We start from the raw sequence: 18,692 nt of genomic DNA, 5'->3' as shown, positions 1-18,692 counted from the left end.
GTAATCTACACATTTCATTATACAACAATGTTTTAAGGAAGTCATATCTGCAGGGACCACAGCTGACCGCCCCCCCCCCCCCCCCCCTATACGGTCAATTCACTCATCACATATATAAACATCGTCTCTGCGAAATATGATCGAGTCTTCGAGATGATCGGATCAGAAACGCATGACTTTGCTGGAATCGTTTAAAAAATTGCTGAGGTAAATAAGGGGTGCATATTTATCTTTTTTGCCCCATCCTACACAGGAAAGCGAAGATTCTGACAATTTCTTTGGTGAAACAAATAACTCATACCAAGCACGGCGGGGTCTGCATTCTTGCGAAATGATGCCAGCAATTGCTTCCTGGCAGCCTGAGGGGAGAGTGGAGTTCAACCACTACACAGCGTCCTACAAGCCAGGAATCCTGGCTGACGCACTCGCCGACATTTGTTTCGTTGTTGAACCCCGGGAGAAGGTGAGTCGACATCGCATTTTGTTGTCGTTGCTCTTAGCGTCCTCTCAACACTAAAGCATCGGTGTTTGACTTTGACAGAATGAGCACAAAAACAGTTCAAGGGACAAAAAATCCCTTTCTGCGGTATCGCCTGTTAAGGCACGTGAAGTGGTTGGGAAATATTTTATATCTAGTGGAAGTTGACTGGAATATCTCTTACTATTACTTTATAACCATACAGAATTCTGTCGAAGACGTTTAGCTTTAACGCAACTGCCCACGTACTACAGACGCTGCCAGATATTTCATGGAATATTGCTGAAGAACTGCCGAAATTTAGCGCCTCACAGTTGACAGGTGGAAGCGAATGGACGCAGAGGCAGGTTCTATGCTCTCCATCACGTCGAGTTGTCAATCAAATAGGTGTTTAGTTCCGTAATTAGCATACAATGAAAAAAAATCACAGCATATCCACGGAGTGAATGATGATGAGTGGGCGAAGCTGCGGAGGTTCATCGGTAAACCGTGAATCTTCCGTGAATTCTGTCCAGTACATCATCACCGACGTGAGATCGGGCGCGTTTATACTAAAGGTTCGATGAGTTATGACGACTTGCAGCGCACTTTAATTTTACATGTACGCTGTGAATTTTCATTGTTTAAAAAACCATTGCTTAGAAAACATCTGGCGTCTTTCGTTAAGCAGCTGGCGTCTTTTCGTTTTGCTTTAGAAACATCTGGCGTTCTTTCGTTTTGCTTTTACAAAACATCTGGCGTCTTTTGTTCGTTTATTTCATCAATCAACGGCGTTTTGAACAAAATTTTTATTGTTTAATCACGCACAGGAGAAATCTCACCAGGCACTACCTTGGAGGTAAAGAATGCTGCTAAGGGAATGAGAGACAGAAGAAGTCGGCTTTTAGCTAACGCTGCGAATTTTTTATTGTTCAACAACGCACAGGAAAAATCTCCCACCGGCACCACCTTGCAGGTCAAAGCGTAAGACTGGTTACATACTACGCTTCTAGGGACGAACGGGTGCCGCTATAAGGAGCTTCGCCCCTAAAACGAAAATAGGTGGTAGTAGGAAAATCAGTTTTGTTGCATCTTGATAGAGCTCCCACCCTACTGCTTTGATGCAGTCGAACAAATCGTCCTCATGCTGTGATTTGCTATCCTACCGGTTGACTCGCGTCGTTCAGCATCATACCCAGAAAGGCGTAAGATGTTTCCTAGGCTCGTCCTCCAGACAAGGACGACTCTCTTTCTGGGAAGCCTATATGAGGTCTTGCGGCACATTCGCCCTGGAGCCGGACAGATGGTGTCCCGACCGGGCACGTCGAAGCGTGTCTTAACGGAACAGTCGCAATGTGTTCAGTCATGGCTAAAGGAACAAAAAGTCGGGCACCGGAAACTCTTCGCCGCACCGTAATGGGGGCGGGGGGATTGTCACACTGTTTTAAATAATTGATTATTGTTTAATAAATAATTAACCATTAGTAGCTTTGTTTACGACAGATATGTCAGCATAAGGGGGTAGACAAACTTTGAGAACTTGTGTCCTGCAGTGGACACAAAAATGGGCCGAGGTCGATGGTGATTACAAGCAAGAAGAATCAGACAATGATCACGTGCGTGCGGGACTTGCCATACTTATCGCGGCTGTTTCTTCCATCTGAAGGCCGCCAAATATTTTAAGAAATGCCTTGTGTCTTTATTAAGAAATGACGCACGCTCAATTTTGTTTTTAAGCGAGCTCAGTGGGAACGTTAGCATTTTGCGTTTAGCACGTGTCAATGATTAGGATGCGGATACCGCAGGTACGCAAGAATGTGGTCACGACTAGGAAAGAACAACCACTCAGACATCGTACGACTTTGCTCATCAGCCTGCTCACGCTCAGTGCAGGCAGCTGTGGAACACCCTACGCGATTATTCAAGTGGGCTTTATGCGCTTGTTATCGATGTGCATAAGCATGCCGGCGCGTGTGTGCGATGGTTTATTATAAGTGCATAGCACTTTAAGGACCCGGCTTGTCGTCCATCCGTGGATCTCATGTGACATGATCACGCTCACAGTCAAATGCTCAATACAGGCCTGTAACAAGGATAGCAATGCTCAAACCCGGGTTAAAGTAAACGAACAAGGTGTATAAAATAATATAATTAGCAGAAATAACCAAGAATTAATCGCAATAATTTTACTTAATATCGCTAAAAACACTTGCGATACACGCGGCTGACAGCCGCGCCACGCAAGAGAGGGCGCTACCGCCTCGCCGAGCGCGCGACTGCTCCTCCCGCCGGCGCTTCCGTCGCTAGATCTGAAGCGCTACATCCACAGCTAACCTGAAACAACCTGATGGAACTCGCTGCAGACGACACGACACCTATCTCGACTGCCATAACATGCGGCAACTCGATAAACCGCAGCAAAAAGTAGCGCGCATGTCGCATACCGAGTTTGCGAGTGTCCCTAACAAGATTCTGCTCGTGCCGGGGAAACCCTACATGCTTACCTCAAACATTGACGTCATCGGCGGTTTGCTAAACGGAGTAACGCGTCCGAATAAAGAATAACGCGTCCGATGCTCTACCACTGAGCTACGCCGGCGGCCATCCTCTCGTCCACTTTTTGGGGTATTTATGTGCATTTAAAAATAGGAGTGTTAGTCAGCGCCGATCGCAGCCATGACGGCGAGTGTGGAACGCTCTTTTTTCTTCCTGTTGGCGTCACGTAGCTCATGGTCTTTTTAGGAGCTGGCAGCTAACCAATAATCCCTCGCATACTACCTGAAGGCATCAAGTCTGCCAGAACGAGATCTTCGCTATGAATGAAGGAAAGGCGGTGTCTTTTAAGGGCTCTTTTTTCTTTGTTAGACACGATATTAATGAGAACTAACAGACAGTAATGCCAAGGAAAGTATAGGGGGTGTTATGTGTAGTAATTGGAATAGAAATGTGAAGTAAAGTGGACGAAACCAAGCATATACATAGGTGAAGTACTACATCATAACAAAAAGCCCCCAGGCAAGGAAATGCGGATAAACTCTGGTATCACATTTTGAAAGTACTGCATAGCAGGGGCGTAGCCAAGGGGGGGGGGGTTGGGGGGGGTTCCACCCCCCCCCCCCCCGAAATTGTTCAATTTTGCTTGCATATATAGGCACGCACACATACATACACCCGCACGAACATACTTAAAGTATGGTTGAACCCCCCCCCCCCCCCCCCCGAAAAAAATTTCTGGCTACGCCCCTGCTGCATAGGTACATTAATAGACGGCAGGCCCTTAACGCCTCTGCTTCGAATGTGGAAGGCACCAATGACTTCTCTTGCTTTCTGCTCTTTATGATGCGACAGTATCATGGCGTCGCTTAAGAAGGGCACGGAGCCGCATTCCTGACAAAGGGCGGCGAGAGAGAATGGCTTTGTGTCTGACAATGAACGTTCGTTTTCACTGAGACGAACGTTAACGCATCTTCCGCTCGGGCCGATGTAAGTTTTTCCGCATGATAATGTTATCTGATAGACAATGGCCTCCTTGCAATCTGTATAGTGGAAAGTCTGCTTCAACCAAAAATGAACGCGTGCCAACTCGCTCAAGTTTACATTCTTATGCAGTTGATAATATGAGATTTCTCGCGGTTTTTTTTTAGCAGATGGAAGAAAAAATATGCGCAAACTGCTGACGACAATGAGTGACACGCCATTGAAATAAATCTTTTCGATATCGCTTGAACACCACATGTTGACATATCCGTCGTAAATACAGCTCTTTATATATACAAATTAATTGCAAAGAAGACATCGAACTAGACTCTTCTTCACGTTCTTTTTACGCAATCAAATAGATTTTACCCTACGTACGGCTTCCGTTCTTTTTTCAAACTTGGCGTTTGATAACAGGGGCACCTTGAAGGCTGCTTTATTTAGCACTGCTGTCTGCTGTGAAAAGCTGCAAAGCAGAGAACAGTGCTCCCAGATTGAAACGCGAAATTTAGGGCTAAGTAATACACATACTTTCGTTTTAGCTTGTTCGGTTCATGCCATATTGGCTTGATAATGGCTCGAACACTTACGTCAGAGCAAACATTCTCTTTAGTGGCCAGATTCTTAGCGACCTGATGCGGCTATCTCGAGCATTTGCGCATAGCATTCAGAATGCTAGAATTTTTCATGGTACACTTCAATCCGTGAGCACTGTACCTGTAGGGTACGGTGACCAGAGGCCCGTCAATGAAATAATTTGACTATTTGACTAAAATGAGCAAAATGTGAAGTTCATCGCAAAATCCGGGGTGGCATCTTATGTTTGACGCTTAGTTACGAAGATTTTTCAGGTTGGCATCGTCGGTCGCACAGGAGCTGGAAAGTCATCGCTATTCATGGCTATTCTCCGGGTCCTGAAAGCAACGCATGGTTACGTGTGCATAGACGGTGTCAGCATTGCATCAGTTCCTCTGCAGAGGCTGCGCTCCGTCGTCACCTTGATCCCGCAGGCGAGTAATGTCCAGCGATTATTCGCACGTAATCCAGAGCGTGTATGAACGCTTTCCGTACATCAGTCTCACACATACGGATTCCGTTCCTTCTGTTCGTATACCCAGATGTTTCATATCTTGCTTTTCCATATATTCCTTATCGCCATATGGGCCTGTCCATATAACAGGTACGGACTTTTAACGCGATAGCGTTAAAGAGCTCGTATCGCAGAAATTCCGCCGTCGGCGTCGGCGCCGTTGGTTGTGAGCGAAAAATCATCATCTTGTCCGTGACCGAAAAATGGAAAAAGCTGCAAATAAAATAAATAATAAAAATGTTGGGTCCGAGTGAGAATTGAACCCAGGCCGTCTGCGTGGCAAGCAGGCGTTCTACCACACAGCCACGCCTCTGCTTGGAGCTGCACTGAAAGTAACTTTCATGCTTTCCAAAAATACGCGTCCTGTATACAGGTGTCACAGTACGAGATGTAATATCGCAGTAATATTGCGTGGTACAAGCGTACATTGCCATCGGGCGTCACACCATGTCAATATCATAACGACTTGGTGGTTTAAAGACAGCCACCCATTACAAAAGGCACACACATTACTGCGCGTATTCCCTTAAGGCCACGTAGTGGGTGCATCGCAACTTCGAAATAGTGTCTCGCGCATAATTGCTCCTGGTTTAAAGCATGCTACCCATTACATAAGCCACACACCTTAGTGCGCGCATTCTCTTAAACACTCGTAGTGTTCGAAGTGCGCACTAGGGGCAGGATATCGCTATCGCGTTCAACTCTTAAAGGCGAAGCTTAAGTGTCCCCCAATTTTTTTGTTCCATATGACTAAATCCAGCTACCGATATGCTTTATGCACCATCTATAACTTTCCAGATTTTCCATACATTTTGCATAGGACCATATATGTGGCCTTTTTTTCCTTAAAAGAGCCAAATGCACTTTAACTGAAACTGAGAACAACGCACTTTTTTGCTACTGTCATTAGGGTCGGGCCTGCTCCAACAATTTTTCGTCAGTGTGTTCCTGTCCCCTAAATACCTCAAATCTATATTGCGGCTAAAATCTATATCGGCCGCTCTCGTCGGTATTCAGAAGTAAACTTTGTATTTGGCTGTTATAGATTGCAACATTTCATTTGCGCTTGAATTAGCTCGTAAAAGAAGTGTAAAACGATTCTAATACACGGTATATCAATATTTGGCGATAAATTTAATAGTATCCTTGTGCTTCCATCGGTGCCGTCCTTCTTCGCATGCGCGCAATGGTGGTGACTAGACCTGAAAAGCGAGTGGTCCTTCCTGGCAAAAGGCGCACTGTTATGGGTTGTCGGCAGCGTTTTCTTGTTCTTGGCATCAGTTGAAGGCCTCGAAAAGGGCTCCAGCTCTTATTCTTCTTCTGAGCTCGTTTTATACCGGGCCGTTTCGGATCACTTCTTCATCAAGGAATAGATCGGTGCCCAATATCTTGATTTCTTGTATCTTTTATTTCAAATATACCGTCTTGGAGTGAAAGAAGGACATGATACTGTAGCGATAAGCTCGAAAAAAAAATCGCTAAGAGGCAAAAAGAAGTAGTAAGGTCGGCCTCTTAGTCTTCATACTTGAGTTTCGCCCTAGAACATCATGTCCTTCAGTAAGAACCAACTCACCCTAGAAAAAATAATTGTGGAACGTAAACACGATAGAAAAGCAACTAGGACACAAATGAAACAGATTGGATGAGACAATGCTGGTTATTTTGGTCACGATGGTTGACGCAGCGCTGGTTTAGTGAATGTGGCTCAGTTTGATTGAAACAGATGCAGCATTTGGCTCATTTTTTATTAGAAACTGCCTTTTTGAGTTCACGTTACAATCAGGAATTGCCCCATTTTGATTCCAATTGTTTTAGCAGTTAAAGATACTTAGGCGCGCTTTACGCTCCCGTGAAGTTTAGCACAATTTCCGTTTCTGCATATGGCTCTTTTTGAAAAAATAACGCCACATATGTCCGCAAGAAATCCACATATTTCATGCGGCAAATATGCGCAATCCGTTTGTTTTCAATAAGATCACATATACAATTTTTCAATAAGGTGCACATCTAATGACATCATATTAGGTTAAACGAAGCTATTCCCTCGCGATAGTGTGCGCACGACGTAATAGCGTATGGCCGCCGGTTGGCATTCACGAAACGGAAACAGTAGTTCTTGCTTCGATAACCAGGCGCTTAAGTTGTTTGGGGTTTAGCAGAACTCCAAGTCTGGTTAGTTTGTGAAAATCCACCTTGAAAATATATGTTGCTGTGACAGAAACACGGTCAACTTAAAACAAAAAAAGACAAAAAGAGAGGACATGAACATACCTGTCTTCTTGACTTCGGTTGTCGGGTTTCTGGCGCCGTCAAAAACCTCTTCAAGATGTTTCAAGCTTGGCTAGTTCCTGCAATATTGCAACGGAATCGAAATGCGTTTCGAACAAGATGACGTTCGACCCACAGGCACGGTGCTGTTCTTACGTCATCCTGCATGAAACGTTCTGTTGCCGTTCTAAGGAGGCGGTGTTCTTTGTGTTAAAGGAATGCATAAGAAACACACGCATCTGTAGAAGGTACAAGTGAACGTATCATACAGGAACCAGTGATTCGAATTTCCGTTATCATTTTATCTAGGCGAGCAGCATGCAGTTCATATATTGCACCCAAGAGACATTTTGTTTGTTCGTTCACGATAAACAGCTTGAATTGTGTGTGTGTGTGTGTGGTGTGTGTGTGGTGTGTGTGTGTGGTGTGTGTGTGTGTGTGTGTGTGTGTGTGTGTGGTGTGTGTGTGTGTGTGTGTGTGTGTGTGGTGTTTGTGTGTGATCGCTGTGTGTGTGTGTGTGTGTGTGTGTGTGGTGTGTGTGTGTTTTGAAATAGAGAAATGTGCTACGAACAGGAATAGTGACAATCGCTTGCTATAGATTTGACGACAGTGGCGTAGGCACAAATTTTTTTCGGGGGGGGGGGGGAGCACGCCCTTGATCGGACGTGGGGTCTAGGTAGGTGTGGTCGAGTGCCATTTCGTGCTCTGTAACACATGGCAGAAAAAAAAAATGGGGGGGGGGGCGTTGTGCCCCCCCCCCCCTGCAACGCCACTGCCCGAAGAGACACTTTTCATTGACATTCTCATTTGAGATTGGCTGCAGTTATTATTCAGAACAGAAAAAATTCCTTTGGTGTTGTCCGTTTCAACACTCCTTCATGTATTGTTTTTCTGCGAGATATGCGCTCCGCCAATCAGCATTCTTTCTATGCATAATTTCATGTTTTTCACGGAGGGGCGAAATACTTAAGATGTATGTTTTACTTAAGTCAGTTCAGTAGAGCAGGCAGTTTGTAAGTGCAAATAGAAACACGGGCGGTCCGCCGACCATGAACCTATCGCGTATGAGGGACGACAGGACACTCTTGCCATGTGCAGCTGTCAAAATTGCTGACGCAGTGGAAAGCTGATGCCTCGAGCCGCGCTCGCTCATTCCGCCTCGGTCCGTGCGCCGGTTGGTTCACTGGAAGCACGTTTGAGAGTTCTGCAGTACGGTAGCATACGAGCGCCGTGATGTGGTTCTATTTCATATTTCGCGGGTCTTCTTTAAACGCCGGAAAAAAATCGCCACGCAGCATGCACGTACATTCTCTCAAGAAATTGGATAGGTCGTTTTGGAATGCCCTCTACCAGGTAACAAAACGCACTTGGTCCCAAAGTGAATATTAGAAATTTTGCATTATTGATGTTAGTAAGCTAAGTAATTAGGACGCAATGTAAATATGTCCTAACGAGCGCCACGTGACTGCAAATGATATGTCGTGAGTTTCATTCCTTTGCGGTTCATCTCTTTTCTAAAATCCTTGGTTCTTGTTTTGTGAAACACCCCGTATACATCGACTGTAGTTGGTGAACTGCTAGTGCCAGTTAAAAAAATAACGGTATTTTTCTCGACCCTGGAGTGTGTGTGTGACTCTGGTAATGGCACAGTGGAGGCATGCCGTCAATAATTTTGTATATATGTATCCTGCTGGAGTCAGTTAAGGAAAATCGCATATCTAAATATCGATGGGGCTATCTGTACAGGCCTATCTGTGCCGTAACACGAGTATTTTCCAACTCGCCCAACTCGCTACCCTGTCTGTACCGTTTACGCTGTTGAGCAAGCGCTAAGCGGTATTGCTCAGCACAATCTTCCCGTGCCTTAGGCGTACAATGACACCAATGTCTTAACATATTTGTCCTCCAGGACCCAAGCTTGATGCGCGGAACACTAAGGGATGCCTTGGACCCCACTCGCAGCCACTCCGATCAGGAAGTGTGGCTCGCATTGCACCAAGTACATCTTGCCGAGTTCGTTTGTCGTGACCCAGACAACATAATGATGTACGTCGGCGACGGCGGAAGCAACCTCAGGTATCCTGCCAGCATACCAATTAGAATGCCCAATTTGACCAGCACCACTCCATAAACGTTCTTGAAACATGTGATGTGTTGGAGTTCTCGGTACCTTTACATGGCCCCGACTAATATTTTCCCACAAAATGAAAATAGTGAAAGCTTCAGAAAAAAAAAAGCCTCGCATGAAATTGCGCTCATAGTTGCGGCCCTTGAACCATAAAACCACCACGTTTGATAAGCATTACTCAAAGTTAAAAGCATCCCGCGAAACGAAACACTTACTCTTAGAGGAGTCTAAACCACTCCGAGTTCAAAAATGAGAGAGTATTTTTCCTCGCCTTCACTAACCTTTCTACAGGCGCTATCTCCTCCCCGCCAAGTCTTCATGAGACACCTGGACGATGTCAGCACTAAGCGATGAGCCCATCTGGATTTCGCACTTTTCGGCTACACGCTGTTATCTCCACTTCCGCAGCCGAAACGCACAAAACGAAGTGTAATCAGTTGATCGGGCACGATTGTCATGTGAAACAAGGCAGAACGGGCGTGCGACCGCATGGCAAAGAGAGTAGGAGACGATTCACAACTGTCTACGGACCAATCGAGAGCTTGTTTGCTCACGATGACACGTGAACAGAGTACTGGCGTCCCGAATTGCGCCGAACAGACGGGGAACGCCAGGTTTAGGGGCCCTTTAAATTCAAGCCATAAGAGAGCTCAGACACACGAAGTGATGTCACCTCAGAACACTAAAGTTCGCAGTAATTACAGACACTCGGATACGAAATCTGTTGACACGACGGTACAGTGCCCTCAAGTCCTGTTTAGTTCGTGCGAGCGTCCCCTTTCGCTCTGCAGGCGACGCCTGGTGGTGGCTTTTGGGCCCGCGAGTGTGCATCTACGTGCTTGTGCAGCCAGGAAACACCGTTTCAAGAGTGGCGACTCTGACAAGACCTTTGTTCAATCTAACATACAACTGCTTTATGGTGCTCTATAGGCTTCTTGAACCATGGCGGAAGAGATACCGTCACAAACGGTGCCCGCTCAGTGGATGTTCAAAATGGTGTTCCTCATTTTATGTCACTCGATGGCCAATGGCCATGCTAAAGATTCAACAAATGTTTTGTTTCTTCTTTTTTTAATAAAGGTAGAGTTACAGTTCACTTTGCGGCAGATGCGCGCGCGGAGGTAGCTTTATACGCATAGTCCCCAAATCGTGCCGCTCCACAACGGCGTATGCCTTATATCTGCGCCTCTCGTGGCCGTAATCCATAACAATCAAAGTATTTAGTATTTGCTGTTCACGTTATCTGTGCAGTCGGTGAAATCAGGCGGGATTGTGTTTTTACACATTGTGACGTGACGAACAGCGTGTGATGAGCTCGCATGCCAATCAGTCAGTCGGTCGGTCGGTGAACTTTATTCAAAAATTGTCCTGAGGAGCCGATTCCCCTCAAGGGGGTTGGTCGGCTGGGGGCCGCACCCACGTGGGGACAGGAAGGTCCAGCCCCTCCGCCAAATTACGAGCACTCTGAACAGCCCGCATTTCGACCTCCCGGTCCGAGCTGATGATTGCCGTCCTCCAGGCGTCCTCTGTACTGAGAGGCTCGCCATCGCGCACGGCCGTGCATTGCCAGAGCATAAGGGGTTACGTGCATCATCTCTCGTCGCAAAGAGGGCAGCGCGGCCTTATGGTATCAATGAATTTACTGCATTATAAAGGTGACGGTAAGTACCCGTTTGTAGCATTCCTAGAGTGATTGCCTGGGCCATCGAGAGCCGAGGGTGCGGTAGCGGGAAGCTACGCGTGATTTCATTCCCGCTTATTATGCAGGCAGCCACCAAAACCAAGCCGCTTTCACCAGAAAGTCGCGAGATCGAATCCCGGCCACGGCGGCCGCATTTAGATGGATGCGACATGCTTGACGCCCGTGTGCTTAGACTTAGGCGCACGTTAAAGAATCCCAGGTGGTCGAAATTTCCGCAGCCCTCCACTAAGGCGTCCCTCATAATGTACGTGTGATTTTGGGACGTTAAACACAAAAAAATTATTATTATCTACCACATACTGTCTGAGAGACTCGCTACCACGAGACTGTCACGAAGAGAAAAAGAAAGCCACTGTCCTGACGGCATTGGGAAGTTACTCTGAGTACCCCAGTCCGAGCTGCCACAAGAAAGAATTCGGCAGCAAACGCGCTTTCCTTTTTAATAACCTACATGTTGCTACACAACGACGTGACCCACAGAGAAGACAGTGATAACACAGGCTAGTGCGGCAAGGTTGGCGAGTTCGTTAACGTTGCATTGTGCTGTCCAAAGCGCCCGCGTAAAAGGGCACCTTTCAAATAATGAAATAGCGTTACCTCAATACCGGATAAAAGCTTCGCGGAAGCTGCTGGTTTCTTTGCCGCGGTAGTCATTCTTCTTAGCGAATGGAATTTTAAATTACATATGCTCCTGTGCTATGTAACGTATGGTTTAGTCATAGTCATGTATACGCATTCTTTCTGTCGTTTGTTTGTTATGTGAGACGGCAAGCATAGCCGTAGTTTACAGCAATTATGTGCTTATGAATGAATGTTTGTTAGAAATGAGCACCTGTACGTATACTTTTATTGCGATAGCAATTATATGGACAGTCTCGGCTGGATTTTGCCGTCGCCGCCGTCATGCACCGTATATGTATAGGTATGTGTATATATATAACAGCCCCAAAGAAAAATAATTCAGAAAAATGCTTCCGAAGCGCGGAATCGAACCAGGGACCTCTTGCTCCGAAGCGAGTGGCGCTAGCCACTACGCCACGAAACGCAGATCCTCCACGTAGCTAACGGCGAGCGTTATATACATACCCTTTACCGCTGGACGGACTCAGAGACGGCTGCGCTTATAAGCGTTTCTTCATTACCAGCGAGATGGTGCTAGGAGCGCGACGGGCGCATTTAAAAGTCGTCGGCGAGCTCGCTCGCTTCTTCATATAGTTGCGCAGGGAGAACCTTGCCCTTCCGCTGTCTGCTCGCGCGGTTTCTCGTGCTGAGGGGAAGAGGGATGTTTCACGCTTTCACCGTGATGTCCGCGCTCATGTTACGGAACGTACGAAAGCCACTCGAGCTCAAGCGACGCCGCTAAATGAACAAACAGAAGATGAGCGCGAACTATCAAGTGTCACAGCTCGACACTTGAAGCACGCTAGTTTCCTTCGCTGCTTCGGCCGCCTTTGCAACAGGAGCGCTGTTCAAACTGAGAGTATCCATTGGCGAGCCTCACTTCATATAGCATTAGTTTCTTGCTATCGCATTCATTGCTTCGGCCTTGCGGCGAAACTGTGAGTTTTTTTAATTATCCTTCCGTTTTTAAGCGCTGTTTGCCAATAACCAAGTGGTAACCTAAATTGCAGAAAAATGATGAATGTTGGTTACACATGAGCTGACGCTGTTGAACAATTTACTTCTTTGAATGACTTCGCACGCCTTTCCTTGAAATTGTTTCCAGCGCCGGCCAGCGGCAACTGTTGTGCCTCGCACGAGCCCTGCTACGTCGTCCTCGGCTGCTTCTTATGGACGAAGCCACGTCGCACATGGACGGCGACACGGAGAGGCTCGTTCAGAGCACGCTGCGAGAAAGCTTCGACAACTGCACAGTCTTGACTATCGCTCACAAGCTGGAGACTGTGCTAGACTATGACAAGTAAGCAGTTGTCGCTTACTTGTCAGCTTACTGCAGAAGGCGACAAAGAACACTTGCAGTGTGATTTCTTATGCTAATCCTTGTTTTGAGGCAAACACAAAACATCGCATTCGTGAATGCTTCGTTACGTGTCTAATGATTTTGCTTTCTTGGTGCCGAAGAGCATGATGGCGAGTTTGTGCAAAGGTAGCCTTACTTATTGCCGCTTGCACCATTCGCAATGCCCATAGACTGTCGCGCCACCGAGCGGAATTCAGGAAAGTCCTCTCGAGGAGGGTCAGTAGACGACAAAATGGCGGCACTATGCAGTCGCTCCCTTGTTCGGCTGTGCTAGCCTCAGTGTTAACGCGTTGGCAAGAAAGGAACACTACGACTTTGCATGTTCCCTTCATCAGTGAACAAACCGGGCCCTCCGTGACACGAGAAATCTGATTCGTTCTTGCGAGACGCGAAGTTTTCGTGAAAATACGTGGCAACTCGCGCTTTCAATGCTAGCCCACAGTGTACACATACTATCAGCTTCGCGAGGCTTTCTGTAGCCACGTAGGTAAGTTAAATGTTATCGTCTGACATATTCAGTTGAAGCTCACCCTGTTTTACTTGCATATATAATTGGTCAGTGTTTCTTGTAGTGCATGAGTCCCATAACACTACGCGGGAGGGAGGTCGCGCGGGCTCGCGATGTGCTCATGTATAAGTGAGCGATCTCAAGTTGGCGATACATTAAAATAGGGCCTCTATCCTTTGTCAGCAAACCGCTGTTACGAATCGTGCGAGCGACGTTTCAATCATTCGAGGACGCGTCTGCTCGACGCCTTTCGTGGAGCGAACGCTTTCCATCCACGCCGTCCTTCGCCAGCGTGTTGGGTTTCCAAGCCACCGCTGCGCCGCTTGTTTTTGTACGTTTGTTGATAGGTGGCAGCACACTGCAAGCGATTTGCTTGTTGACCGGTCTGAGAGCAAAACGTTCTCCGCGCCCAGACGTCTGTCTAATTGTAAACGTGGTGCCGCGGAGTGGTCGAAGTCGTTCGGCGGAGAAAATTCTTCAGATTGCTTTCAGCAGTGATCTAGAAAGAAACTATCTTGACGACGAGGATTTTTCACTGGACGTAGAAGACTGTGAAAGCACCGAGAGTGACAGCGACGATGAACCACCAGCTGCTAACTCACGAGGAGCGAGTTGCACGATCCCTCGTGCGTTTATGTTCTTTCACGCTCGTAAGTCACTTTGATTGTATTTAATGTATAATATCCTTGAGCGAGATCAAAATAAAAGCATAGTTCCTCTTGTGCATTGCATGTATCACAATTATTGTGGATATTATGGAGCGCCGCATGCCGCCAACACGCTCGAGCTCGACCAACGAAGCGAAATGGTTAGAGCGATGGAACGTGCAGTCACGGCCACAATCCACGCCTCTCGGCGAACTTCTTCGACGTTGCGAAAAGCATACGTGTTTATTCTTTTCGATATCCATGTTTCGATAGTGCTGATCGAACCTGCAACATGCGAGTGAAGTACACACGGCTAGAGTCTCAGCATGGCTGTGACACAAGCGCTACTGAATGGCATGTTAAATGCTTGTGTTCCGTTGAAGACTGCGCAAGTAATGATGACGGGGTATTATCACAGAACACTTTTATGTTTGCAAGCCATCATCACGCGCAGCAGCGATGGCGCTACTCGCTGGCGGCCTACTAGTGCGGCAAATCCGTCAGGCAGGCTCGGTAAGTACTACCTCGGAGTGCCGTTCAGCTCATACGTCAATTCTAGTTCATACAGGTTTATGTAGCACGCACAGGATTTCGCAAAGCATCGTTATGCACGGTAACGGAGCTGAAATATAACCTTTCACTTCGCAGCAAATAATTAGGTGGCGAGTACTTAGCACTTTCCATGGTTTGGGAAAGTATTTTAGTCTCATATCCATTTCAGCGCAGCTCATGACTTCATCCGGTGAAAGTGGCACGGGCCGTACGCCCGCACGTCCTATCTGTTCCTATGCTAACAAACGGGTTGACCCTCCTCCTGGCGCCATGTTGAAAAGCACGGCGCGCCACCTATAGTTCGTGGGCATTGCGAATAGTTAATAAGCATTGTTCAGTAAGAACGACTCGTCCAGAATTTTGGCAACTAAATTTAAGTTCAGTAAGTATTAAGCGGACATTGTCTACGTTATTAGTAATGTTCTATTGCAGACAAATATTGAATTATAAAGCTACAGTAATGTTACGCGGGGACACTTACGGGATGATGGGCGTGAATTTTTAGTGTAAATCACTGAGTCAGTGAAGGTCCACAAGGTCGTTCCGAACAGAACAGATCCTAATTTTCCCCTCAGTAAAAGGAGAAAAAAATTTAACATCACTATGCTAGCCCATTGCAAAGAAACAACTGCTCTTTGCTAACGTTACACCAGGGCGAGAGCTGAAGAAAGCATAAACGGCGGCAAGAATTGCCGTCTACGCTCGATTATATGACCCAGTTTTTCCGTGATATCGACTGAAGAGGTTTTCACAACAGGTGGTGCCGTCGTTTTGGTTCGATTTCTCTGGTCGCATATAATAAAACAGTATTACCTTGTCAATAGGGCTAGCGACGTCTTCTTTTTAGTAAAATATTGTTTGAAGAAGTGCACAGAATTAGTGAAAATCACAGCATAAGTGCCCGGGGAAGACGTGCAGTCGTGGGTAGTGGGGAATTATGTGGTATAATGGAATTTAAAAATAAAACACTTCAATGAATTTCTTGATGTAAGCAAGTGCGAGACTAACTACGGAAGTCTGGGAGAGGCATTAGTCATGTAGCGGGCACGGAGATAGGATTGCGACGATGGCACGTCCCAATTTCTCGAGATCTCTCGCTATGTCATCTTGCATAACCAAATAATGGACGTGGTTCGACCTGATGACTCGCAAATATAACTTCACCGTTCGTTGAATAGAACATTGGTAGTCATTTAAATTATTTAAGTAATACCGCTGCAGTCAACGTCTTCACAAGACGACTTGCCTTCGCCAGGACAGCAACCGCCTGCCTTAGCATCATGGGTTTGTGCGCCTTGATAACGTTCCGATAAGCTCAAAGCTCTAATAATTTCTGCGGCTTCGCGTGCGAAAACCGCGATATCATTAAAAGAAACGCCATTGTCGAGGGCTCCGAAATCGTTGACTTAACTGAAACGTGAGCCTAAATCTAATGACACGGGCCTCTAGCATTTCGCCTCCATCGAAATAGGACCTCCGCGGCCGGAATCGAACCCGTGAAGCCTCGAAGCTGTAGTAGGAGAAAGCGAAAGTTAGCACCAGCGAAATTCCCTGTTCAGCGTTCTTTCACAGCCTGAAGCCTCCACCTTCACCACAATTTTTGTCTTACTTAGAACATTACTTTTTACATTTACAGACCTTCACTGTTGCTGTGTGTAACTGTTTGGCAACATGGGGGTATTTGAAAATATTTTTGTATGCTCAAATACAGTGCAATCATTAGCGCAGAAAAGCGGAACTAGAGAAAAGGCAACGCGTGCACATGCTTAATTAAAATATATATGAGCACGAGTGCCAAGGGGCTGTTGTAGTACAGAGGAGGAAATTATTCTCGCGCTTCAATGTTATCTCCATTACCTCTTCAGCATCGGCACCAGTTCAACAACACCAGTACCGCTTTGGTGAGAACAGGGGCTGTCACTAGTCAATCACAAAATAAACATTCCCTTGTAAATAATTTGACTCAGAAGATCTTGTCACTGCTGAGGTTTAACGCATATCTTACGTCAACGGCGCTTGAGTATCACAATCTATCCGCATTGGGCACTTTGCATTTATGGAATGAATGCGCAGTAAACGCTTCGGTGATTACGGGACATCGATACCGAATTACCAATGGGGTGAAATGCGAAAACACTTCATTAGTCATATTAAATAAGGGTTAGTTAATGCACGGTGTTCGAACTTATTCCCAGGTCCTCAACTGTACAGCGTAAGGAATAAATGTGCGGGGCTAAAAGGACGCGGACGAAGGGAACCAACAAACACGGGCGCCATTCGTGTCCTCACTTCGTCCCCGTCCGTTTTAACGTCAAGCCTATTTTGCTCAAGTAATGAATCAACTACGTCAGCAACATGCTCTGTTTTACAACGTGCTTCATAACCGCATTGACATGCAAGGTGAACAATTTAAGTTTCAATTTTCGACGCTTGTAACTGCCTGCCATTGCGCAATATGGCAGTGTCGCAATGCTGGCTATGTGAAGTCGATCAATGGTAGCACTCTTAGTGGTCGTTGCAGCGTGCAAGTGATAAACAAATGGGTAAACGCTTTGTATCTGCGCGTTGTTTGTACGTTTACGAGTCCCAAAGCGGTCGAAATTATGCCGAAGCACCCATATCTCGGTTCCCGAGTGTGCATATGTATACGTTGGACGCTCTATTCTTACAAGTAAAAAAAAAACCTACATCATATCGTACATGCTGCTTTAGGCAGCAGCCCTCGTGCGCCAATCCTACTTCTCTTGATAGAATTAAATGCTAGCTTAATTTTACAGCTCAGAAGCGACAATACAGTTCAGAAGCTCCAATAAACGTTCACAGTACAGACACTACATTTATTTTCTAACCTTTAGGCTTCACGTGCAGAACCATGAAATCATGCCTTTTAGCACAACACGCTTGTGTAAGAATACACGTGCGAATTAGGACATTTTTATGCCAGTACACCACATCACTACGATGTACTCTTATGTTAGCTGAGTGTGTTAGGATTTGAAGGACCATGTTTACGGTTTGCGAAATAACACTTAACGCTATGCTTTCCATCTGCTATCATAATCAGCTATAAGCTCACTATAGCAATGCTATAGTAAATAACATAGCAAATTCACTGTTCATGATCTATGCAAGAGGATGACGAGAAGAGAGTTCGGTTAAATGAAGCTCAGTGTGGAAACTCCACACGCTAAGCTTCATGGTTATGTCTCCTTAACGTAAGCCTGTCGCCGGAAATATTCGTAGCACCACACGCCTAGGCTGGTGTATTATTAGGGAATGATTTTATTTCTTCGCATTGCCACACCATTTGACACCTGCATATGTAGTTGATTTCTCTACGTCATGCCTAACATTTACCATGCGAGAGCGGTTAAGCATGGTAGGGGTCACAGCGTGCCGGTACCCACTGCCTTATAATGTGGTGGCGAGCCAGTAATCTGGCGTGTCCCCTGTGTTCTTTATTGCGCACAGGATACTGGTGATGGAGAATGGACGTGTGATCGAGTTTGGGCCGACACAGTGGCTTTCTTCGAACCACGAGTCAGCCTTCTACAAAATGCTGCGACATGCCGGAATGACCTCACGTCGCAGTGACTCATGCCAGTGAGACCTCTACGCAAGCAATTCTCTTGCAATTTACTGGGTGTCTCCAATAAAGAACGAGGTTGTGGCAGATGACAAGAAAACGTAATTGTGGGTCAGCAGCATGAGACATATTTTTTGCGTGAGGATGTTCAGCGTAGCTGAATCCTTTCGATTCTGTCGAGAGGATTCAGCTCCGTCGCCGCCAAATGTATAAGCGCTATCCAGCGACTACTTTTCCCACCGCAAGTCAGATGGTGTTCCCGGTGCATCATTTATTGCCTCGAGATCGCGTTTGTG

The 18,692-nt window shown here is 46.3% G+C and overlaps 1 protein-coding gene across 1 annotated transcript; it reads left to right on the top strand.

Moving 5' to 3' along the window:
* Positions 1 to 331: 331 nt before the first annotated feature.
* On the top strand, positions 332 to 18,476 carry LOC119375142 (ATP-binding cassette sub-family C member 3). The gene is made up of 5 exons (XM_037645336.2): positions 332 to 463; positions 4,786 to 4,944; positions 9,202 to 9,368; positions 12,849 to 13,043; positions 18,282 to 18,476. The coding sequence occupies exons 1-5, from the start codon at positions 332 to 334 to the stop codon at positions 18,415 to 18,417; spliced, it is 789 nt and encodes a 262-aa protein (XP_037501264.2). The 3' UTR covers positions 18,418 to 18,476.
* The last annotated feature ends 216 nt before the right edge of the window (positions 18,477 to 18,692 follow it).

This window comes from Rhipicephalus sanguineus, chromosome 11 (assembly GCF_013339695.2).
Source record: "Rhipicephalus sanguineus isolate Rsan-2018 chromosome 11, BIME_Rsan_1.4, whole genome shotgun sequence".
In the NCBI taxonomy this organism is placed as follows: domain Eukaryota; kingdom Metazoa; phylum Arthropoda; class Arachnida; order Ixodida; family Ixodidae; genus Rhipicephalus; species Rhipicephalus sanguineus.
Note: the sequence above shows the minus strand (reverse complement) of the source record. Positions and strands in the feature narration are given on the sequence as shown.

Bases quoted from the DNA above. Each gene is read 5' to 3' on its own strand.
- LOC119375142 (XM_037645336.2), top strand. From the start codon at position 332: ATGATGCCAGCAATTGCTTCCTGGCAGCCTGAGGGGAGAGTGGAGTTC. The intron at 4,945-9,201 runs GCGAGTAATGTC...TTTGTCCTCCAG, and splicing joins TCGTCACCTTGATCCCGCAG to GACCCAAGCTTGATGCGCGG. The intron at 9,369-12,848 runs GTATCCTGCCAG...AATTGTTTCCAG, and splicing joins GACGGCGGAAGCAACCTCAG to CGCCGGCCAGCGGCAACTGT.